General features: G+C 29.7%; 1 protein-coding gene across 2 annotated transcripts; it reads left to right on the top strand.

The window, feature by feature from the left end:
• The first annotated feature begins 5,229 nt into the window (after positions 1–5,229).
• LOC130943871 (protein LNK3-like) lies at positions 5,230–9,720 on the top strand. Of its 2 annotated transcripts, XM_057871936.1 has the most exons (7): positions 5,230–5,377; positions 6,547–6,858; positions 7,243–7,331; positions 7,448–7,524; positions 8,192–8,308; positions 8,397–8,542; positions 9,145–9,720. In XM_057871936.1, exons 2-7 carry the CDS (start codon positions 6,557–6,559, stop codon positions 9,275–9,277), a joined length of 864 nt encoding a protein of 287 aa, XP_057727919.1. In that variant the 5' UTR covers positions 5,230–5,377; positions 6,547–6,556; the 3' UTR covers positions 9,278–9,720. The 2 variants fall into 2 exon arrangements, with proteins under 2 accessions (XP_057727919.1, XP_057727920.1); XM_057871937.1 differs by lacking the exon at positions 5,230–5,377 and having other exon boundaries at positions 6,636–7,054.
• The last annotated feature ends 213 nt before the right edge of the window (positions 9,721–9,933 follow it).

Raw genomic sequence — 9,933 nt, 5'->3', positions numbered from 1 at the left:
CACGTACGCGTCAAATACGCACACGTGTCCGGTGCAAATCTTCAAATCACGCGCACGCGTCAGGTACGCGCACGCGTCGCTCCTCACTGTCATCTTCTTTAATTCTTGTGCTACAGAAACTCCATCAAATCAAGCCGAATGCTACCTGAAATAAACAGAATTGCACAAGACTCAAAGTAGCATCCAAGTGGCTAAAAGATAATTAATTCTTGATTAAACTCAACAATTTAAATACAAATTCACTAGAAAAAGATAGGAAAGATGCTCACGCATCATTGAACGCTGGCTAGGGACTCCCTTTTGGCCGTTGGATGCCAACTGCTCCCTTTTGGGCGTCCAACGCCAGGAATAAGGTAAGTGGCTGGCGTTGAACACCAGTTTTGGGCCTTTATTTTCGAAGCAATTTATAAACTATTATATATTTCTGGAAAGCCCTAGATGTTAGCTTTCCATAGCCGTTAAGAGCGCGCCATTTGGACTTCTGTAACTCCAGAAAAGCTCATTCGAGTGCACGGAGGTCAGATCTTGACAGCATCTGCAGTCTTTTCTCTGTTTCTGAATCAAACTTTTGCTCAAACTCCTCAATTTCAGCCAGAAAATATCTGAAATCACCATAAAACACACAAACTTAAAGTAGAATAAAAAAATGTGAATTTATCACTAAAACCTATGAAAACATAATAAAACTTAAACAAAACATAACAAAAACTATATGAAAATAATGTCAAAAAGCGTATAAAATATCCGTTCATCATGAAGATAATTGAATTATTACTAATTTTTACTTAACCTCTAATTATATAGATATTATAGCCACCAATGGTTGAGAGAAGATCCTACACGAGTTTCTCCTCTTCAAGATATTGAGATCACTAACCAGAGAGTTAAATATTTGAAGAGGTATTTTCTTGATGAAGAAGAGAAGTAAAAAGTAAACTTTGGATTTGCAAATTTTTCTGATGGTAGAGGTGTCTTTGATGATTATGACTCATTGAATGATAGAGGCATAACCAATGCAAAATCTTGGTGGCTAATTCATTGTGTTAAAATAAAATTTCTTCAACCAATTACTCTTAGGCTACTAGGACAATCATCTTCATCTTCTTGTTGTGAAAGGAATTGGAGCACTTATTCTTTTCTCCATTCCCTTAAAAAAAAAACAAGTTGAAGTCTCAACGTGCAAAAAATTTAATATTTGTCCATACCAATCTTTGTCTTATTTTAAGAAAACTCCACAATACAATAAAGGAGAAACTATGATGTGGGATATTGTTGGAGCTGCTTTTTCACCAATTGATGAAGAAAAATGGTGTTCTTGAAGTTGTTCACCTTTCTCTTGATGAACCGGAGTTAGAAAGAGTGACTTTTTCTAATGACGAAGATATCAACCATATATGATGAAGAAATAGTATAACTTTAGATAACTTTTTTTATATACATGTGATGTACAAAATTTTTGCTAACTCTATTAAAACATAAGAGTTTAAGATTTTATCTTTTGAATATCTATATATTTTAGTAAGAAATGCATATTATATGGTTGTTTTTGAAAATACTTTTTGATTTAATATTAATGAATATATTATATTAATAATATATGCGTGTTTTCGTATCCACTAACTTTTTGGAATTCTCGTGTCGTGTCCCATGTCCATATCTGTGTTTCATAGAGTGAATACATCGCAAGTCTTCTTTGTTGTTGTCTTTTTCTCTAAAATGTTCAATGATATAAAATATGCTATAACCAAGTGTAAATTAATAACAGAATTTTTGTGAGTCTACATTTTATGGCTTCTAAGCATTTTTCCTTTTTCAAATTGTCTTGATTTTTAGTTTTCAAAAAAAAAAATATTTTCAGTAAATTTTTTATATTAAATTTTGTTGCAATGGTCTTAACACTAGTTTATCCATTTGCAACAAAAGATTAAGATCCCAAAACTTTTATGCCACTATTGGGTTACAAAAGTTGATGGAAAAAATAACAAAATTAAAATTTATATATGAAAAATAATAACACTGTAAATATGGATAATAATTCACACAGACTTGATGTACCATTTTGCAATTGGTCAACTTCATGGAAAGCCTTGGTATGTTCGAATATTGTGTGAATATCCGGCGGACAATCAAGGTCATTGTTCAAGAATTAAGTCTCAAATTGATCATTGAAGTTACACTCAAGATTCATAATAGTTTCTGAAGTTAATAGTTATTTATATTCGTTCCTGAAGTTATACTTCGAGACTCAAATTCGTCCTTCTTACACATTCTGCCCATCTAATGTCATTGAAAAGTTGATTTGGACTCCTCCATAACACGCTGACCAAATAACGACTAAACTGATGTAAATTAATAAATTTTTATGGTGCAACTTGGTTCCTAAATCAAAATTAAAAATCCTAATCTCCAAATTTAATTATTATTTTCTATAATAATCCCTCTCTTCTCTTTTTTTCTCTCTATGACGAGGCTCAAATTTTTTTTTTTTTCAAAAATCACTTTGAGCCTTAACTCCATTGAAAAGGAATCCAAGAAAAGAAACTGAGCCTGATCATAGGTAGCTTCTCTACTCCTTGAGCTTATTATTATATTTAGTTTCTTAGAAAAGAAACTATTTTTCATGTAATCCGATAATATATGAGGAAGGGTACAACGAGGGTTTAGTCATTATTGGTAAAGCCCTCGTGCGGATGACAGTGTAAATGGGTAAGTGTCACTTTCCTTTCCTCAATACGAAAAGCATTATTGCTAAAGTCATAACTTTCACAACTCAACATGTGCTCTGAAGTATTGGAGTATAACTAAATTTGAGTCTTGATTAAGATTTTTATAATGAAACAAAAGGATTAAATATGAATACATTTTATATTTTATTTAGTGTCTTTAAGAGATTGATCATTAGTAAAAGATTGTAAAATTTGTTTATAATTACTTCTAAAGACATTTGTATATTTTTTAAAAGATAATTTATGTTTAAATTTGTAAAAGATAAATTATTAAAATAATATTCAATTTATTTTTAAAAATATATATTTAATATCTTGTTATTTTTGTCACGTTTTTTTAATTTTTAGAGTCCTTATTTGTTGATTATATATTTTAAAATTAATTTTTCAATAATAAAAAATTCCGGATACTATTATTAATATTTTACCCAGTTATGAAAGAAAAAAAAATTAAAAAGTCTCTTTTCAATAAAAATAAATAAATAAATTTAATGTTCAAATTAAATATCAAAGTGTCACTCTGATTTTAACCAAAAATCATTAATATATGATATATAATTTATTAATAAAAAACCCTTAAAATCAAACTGAAATTATGGTTACAAGAAGAATCAAACTATAATGGACCAAACTATTAAAAGAAAAAAATTACATTCCATTATTATTATTATTATTATTATTATTATTATTATTAGGCAAGATAAATACCATGAAAATTAATGAATAGTTAAGCATTTAATATCTCATCCTTAAACTTTATCCCTAAATTTCTTTTGTCTTAATAGAAGCCGTATTTCCCAAAAGAGGAAAAAAACTATTCCAATTTGAATTTTGAATATAAGCGATTGCGATGAAAACAACCTACGTAGCAATGAATGAGTCAATGAGACAGTGACGAAGTATTGCAACGTGTGCCACTGAGATTACAGATTTAGGTAGAGCGCTTTGAGGCCACAAGTCTCAGAACCAAAGCATTCTCCGCCACAAACTATATAACAAGTCCCTATCTTTCGCCTTTTGCTTTTCTTACAAGTGTTTCCTGCTTTTTAACTCCTTAGAGGGAATAGGGATAGAGATGGAAAATAGAAAATCAATACTTTGCATATCTTAGCACTACGGCACTACCAGTTACCATGTGCTTCTTAAATATGATGTACTTCTCATTTTGTTATTTTTATTTTATAAATAAAAATTGATTGGCCTCAAATATTCTTACAATACAAATATATATAAATAAAATATAATTAAAAAAAATAATATTATATATCTAAGTCTTTTTATTAATCAAATTCAATTAGACTAGTCTAATATCAACAAAAAATAGTTATCAATAGTATTATTCTAATTCTTATATCTTGATTAAACTTAATTCATAAAAAATTTGGATATATAACATTATTTATTTAAAAATATATAAAAAAACTAAATTTCTATCATATTTTAAATCGTTTTAAAATAAAAAAAATTCTAGAAATAATTCATGTTTATTATAAATGTAATATAAATAACACAATTTTTAATATTTAAGATTGTTATCATAACTTAAATTGATAATGAAAATTTTAAACAAAATATACTGATTTGACAATAAAACACATGTTCAGTAATTCTTTAAAATATATTTATATAAAAATATAATAATAAAAAAAGTAGAGAAAGAAGACTATATTCTTTTCTTAAAAAAATTAATATACCAAAGTAGTTTTCGAAAAAGTTTGTGTGGGACAGTTTAAACCTTTACAATTTTTAATTACTAAATTAATTTTTAATATTTTATTTTATTAGTTATATCAATTTTTATGTCAAATTTTAATAAAATATTAGACAAATTGACTCACATAATTTATTTGATAAAGAGATCAGTTTCTAAAATTTTTTAAAATTTTAATATAAATTTTTTTCTTTAGTAAATAATCTGTTATGAGAATTTATTTATTTAACGAAATAAAAATTTAAAAATTAATTTAATGATCAAAATTTAATAAAAATTAAAGTATTTCATTAAAAAATTTTAGGAATAGACTTGATTACAAAGCATGACACTTTGCTATGTTATCATTTTTATATGTTGAAAACATTTTGAATACGAGACTTATTGAAAATACTCGCCTCATATGCGTGTCTTTTGTGTTCAATCATATCTTAATAAAAAATAAAATTTTTGGACATATTTAAACATATATTTAAATATCAGTATGTCCAACTTTATTTTTAACATATATTTTTAAAATAAATTTAAAAATAATATATATTATTAATTATTAAAATAAAAAATATTTTAAATATTTTATATAATTAAAAAAATAAAAAATTAATTTATATTTTAATATTAAACTATTATTATAATTTATTTAAAAAATACTTTATATATATTTTAAATTCACGTATCCTATATTGTGTCATATCCTATTAATAATAATATAAAAAAGAATTGAACATTTCCTAATTCAACCTTCGACTTTTGATATATATGTGCCTAAAAAATTCTTACAAGTTACCGTAGCTAGTCCACAAAACCAGAGCCGCCTCTGTTTTGCGTGCTGAAAACACTCTGAAGTTCATTGCTGACACTACACTTTTCTTCAGCTGTCTTTATTAGCTTTCAACTTTCATCAACTATAGTTCTCTTTATTTTCTATCATTCTCTGCGGGTAAGTCTTTGAAATCAATCTTATATTTAAAATATGTTTTCTGTTCAAAGAGGATTCTTTGGAAATTATGACGATAGGAGAGTTATGTGGTTTTTAGGTTTTTTTTTGTTTCATCGATTTTCTCTTAATTTTTTTTTCTCTCCCTTGATTTATTCTGTCATTTTTATTTCCATTCGTTTCCTTTTGTTGCTTGCTTGTGAATTCGGTTCAAAGATTTTTAGTTTTTAAACCTTGATTCTCTCAGTTTTACTATCATGAATGGAGTATCGTGCTATGTTTTGGAGTGTAAGCTTTTCATGAAACATATTTTTAATTTAATAATTTTCAACATAAAAAAGAATAGAGTGATGGATCTATCATAAAAATATAATTTTTTTATAAGAATGTAATATAACTAGCTTAATCCAAAATTATCAAGTATACCCAATTAAGTTTACATTCATGACTTTTGGGTTCTAAAAGTTGGAGTCTGCCACCTTTTCCTATGACACTAGAGATGAAATCTTGTAGGTTTGATAATGAAATTTGTATATTTAGCATGTAGAAGGAACATAGGATTTATGATGTTGATAATTTAGTACACGAAAGAAAGAAATACACCTATGATCCTCCAAATATGAACATTTGACAAAATGCCCCAAAAATCCCCCTTTTAGTAGGAGCTGCTTGCGCATTAATTCCTTTTAGGTTTAATTACTCTGTTGGTCTCTATAATTTCATCGAATTTTCAATTAGGTCTCTATACTTTTTTTCTTTTCAATTAGGTCCTTATACCATGTCAGATATTGTAACTAATTTCTTACATGACAAAAACGTTGAAATTAACGAAATATTCTGTTAAACTATATAGAATATTCAGTCAAGTGTTAGGCATATTCATTTTGCTTAACGGAATATTCCGTTAATTCCAGTGTTTTTATCACAGTAGGGACTTAATTTAAAAATCTGATATGGTATAGAGACTCAATCGAAAAGAAAAAAAAGTATAGGGATCTAATTGAAAATTCAATGAAATTATAGGGACTAACAGAATAATTAAAACCTTCCTTTTATGGTATTGATTGACAGTGCCACAAGTTTTTGGAGTCTAGAAGTCCATATTTTCATGATTCCATTTATAAAGACAATTTTTTAACTGGCTAATCTTTGCACTTATGAACACTCTACAGAGTATTTGTTATGGATTGCTACGATGGTCATGGCATTCATGATTTTATTCTTCCCAAATATGAAGATTTATTCAATGCATGTTCACCAGAGAATTGGTCGAGATGGGAATTAAGTGCCCCTAATGCAAGAGAGGTGGAACTCAGTTACATTGATAAATATTTCATTGAAAAGATTGATCTCGGAGCTTCTCAGCAGGATAGTTCAAGTGTATGTGGACCACAACCTTCTCAACAAATGGCATTTTCGCACAACGAGCCTAATTATGAGCTTCAGGACCTATCAAGTTTTGAACAGATTGATGACATTTTTGTGTATAAGCGTAACCTCTGGGACTAATCATCTAGATTCTGTGACATGCTTTAACTAGTTCAAATTGAATTGCTCTGTGGTGTTTTTGTTGCATTCCAAATTTCGCCAAATTTATCTTTATCCTGGGAGCCAATGTGGACTAACACAATCATACTTATGGTTCCCAGAACTGTATAAGCATGAACCTGTTATGGCATGGTAAGAGCTCCCATTTTCCTTAATCATTCTGTTGTGGAAAGGCTTTAATTTTTCACTTCTCATTGCATTATCACATGTAACTCGACAGAGACGTTCAATGTTCACTTGATTATGATAGGACAGAAATTTTCAGTTCGAAATGATTATTTGTTTTCTTACAGCATCATCTCTTATTTTGCATATTGCAGGGATTCTCTATTTGAAGGTCCTCCCTGTGTTGAAAACTCACAGAAGTCATTTTTCTTGTGCCCTGAAAAATGTTGCTGCAATATACCTGGTGATGATTCTTTACTAGATATTAATTTAATGTATCAAGTAACTTTGAAAGTTATCTATTATATGTGGATGAACACTTGAACAAAATACCTGAAAAAATATGCTTCTTTTCGACAGATCAATTGCAGAAAGATTTTGAGGCTTCAACGTTTGTTCCATGTGACTCAGAATCTAAGGATTGTCTCGATGTAGAGGTGATAATCACCTCTTGACTAGTAGTTGAAAAGTGTTGTAACACTTTGCTTGATAAGATAGAAATTATTGACTCGAATGGAAGAGCAAATATTTTCCTAGTATACCCAAATGGCTTATACTTATTTGACAAATTGACCTAAAGAGGGGAAAGTTTCTATTAAGGATTTGAATTTTTATGTTTCCATGGTAATTTTGTTAGCAAAATGATGTTTCATTTGGTAATTTGGGTACCTCACTTGTTTATTAATTGTTTTGCAGTAGTTTGGGTTAAATACATGCCACTCTAGTACTTTTTGTATTTTATATATTCATATATGTTCAACCAAGATTCGATGACTGCACCTATGGACTTGAAAATTAAAAGGCATTGTGTTTTCCAATGTTGAATATCACATTCATATTTTCATGCTTGGAGAAGCTATGATTTGAGATAGAGTTAAGATTATTCTCTTTTCAAGACATCCTTTCGATCTTTGATTTTTGCTGAGAATACAAATATTCTTGCACTGTCTGACCTATCCCTTGCCACTTGCAATGTACTTAAATGAATGTTCCATCCTTCTTGGTATAGACAGAAGAGAAAAGAGAATATATGTATGGTTTATCATATTTACATAATTTCACTTTAAGGCTTTAAGCAACTAATTGTATCTCTTTCTCTTCAAGGAACCTATGTTCGAGGAGTTGGATGCTTTCGAGTGGTGCAGTAGAGATGAGACCATGGATGAGCAGTTCTCTCTTGAGGAATCTATACTTCAGAATCTTGAGACAGTTATTGTGCAGGTAAACTGAAATCAATGGCGTCTGATTGGATGAAATAATGAATAATGCATGTTGCTGATTTGTTTTGTTTTCCTTTTGCTATGACCAGTTCAATGAGAAGACACGGATTTGTTTCCGAGATGCTTTGAACCGTCTTGCCCGAAATACAAAACAACAGGCTGCAGGAGAGAATCAGAATCAAGATCTCTATATGGTAAAGGCAATACCACAGGCAGTTCACGGTTTAACCGAGAGGTATTTGATTTGGTTGTTCTGCCTTTCTGTTATGTTCTTATACGCCTTAAATTCATGATGTTATCATCTGCCAACCATTTAAGGTATATCCAAAACATAGAGAGATTTACTTTTACATTTTTGTTTTTTATTTGAATAAAAGACATAAGTGAAACTCGTTAAAAAGACACTTGGTAAGGTACTTAAGTGTTCAGCATGAACTATGATTGAGCTTTATCTTTTTCATTCTTTTTTTACCTTCGAATTATTATTCTATTTAATAGTTGATAAAAAAAAAACCCTGATATGATGACAGTTTGGTTTAATTGTAAAGTCAGAACCATGGTTTTAAATTGCTGTGCATAGGTGCAATTGTGGCTGAAAAATTGCTGTTGTGGTGTTCACTGCATCGGCATTGCAGCAGCAATTGCAGCACTATCATGTTCTGCCACAATTTTTTGTCCACAGTGCCCCCGCAACCGTAGCTGCAATTTAAAACCATGATCAGAGTAGAGTAGTGGTGATAAACAATAAAAACTATTCTGGATAATGGTAGTCTCCACATTGAACAATGTTTTATCTCTGTCCAAGCAAATTTCAAGTGGTTACAACATTATGTTTAGGTCTGAGGAAAAGGAACCAATGGAATCAGAGACAAACATTGTTGATAGAGCAGTTGCAAATCTCTTGTTCAACAAGATGGACCTTAATTTACAACATGTTTTCTTACAACAGTCTACTAGAGACGAGAAATAGCTGTAAATAAAGGTCTTTGGGGGAAGTTGCTAATAAAGAAACTCGAATCCGGGGCACAAATTTCGCCATCCCGAGCCGCAGATGTTACAAGGGTATGATGCCAAGGTTCCAAGCAATGAAATCACATTGAATATGCGCCTATCTTGTAAATAAATGTCATTCATGCTAAAGGTTTGATTAGGTATTGTTATTGTGAGCTTCCTAGTAGTAGCTGAATAAACAAGAAAAAAGAAATTCTAAATTTCTAAATTCTGAATCCTTTATAGTGTTAATTTGAGATTCCCAGTAGCAGCTGTATCAATAGCTCAATTTTCTGCTTGGGAATGGGATGTATTGAGTGAATTGATTATTGATTATTGATTAACTAGCTATAGCAACATAGGGTCATGATTCTCAGATTAAAACCTTGTGTATTGTTCTACTATTCTCCATGTTGAATATTATTCCTTCTTCATTTTTCCTATTAATTGTATTGTAATATTGTTTGTTTATGATATTCTAAGTAGTTACACGGAGATAGATTAGTGAGAAGAGTAATCTTTTTTTTTTTTTTTTGGTGAACTAGGGGGTCAAGGACCCAAGGAAAGGAAACAGAACAAACAGCAAGCAAAAATAAAAGACTAAAGACCCCTTAGCCTAAGGGTCTCGAAACAGTC

The sequence above is a fragment of the Arachis stenosperma genome, chromosome 8 (genome assembly GCF_014773155.1).
Source record: "Arachis stenosperma cultivar V10309 chromosome 8, arast.V10309.gnm1.PFL2, whole genome shotgun sequence".
Taxonomy (NCBI): Eukaryota; Viridiplantae; Streptophyta; class Magnoliopsida; order Fabales; family Fabaceae; genus Arachis; species Arachis stenosperma.
This window is presented reverse-complemented; position numbering and strand designations above follow the sequence as displayed.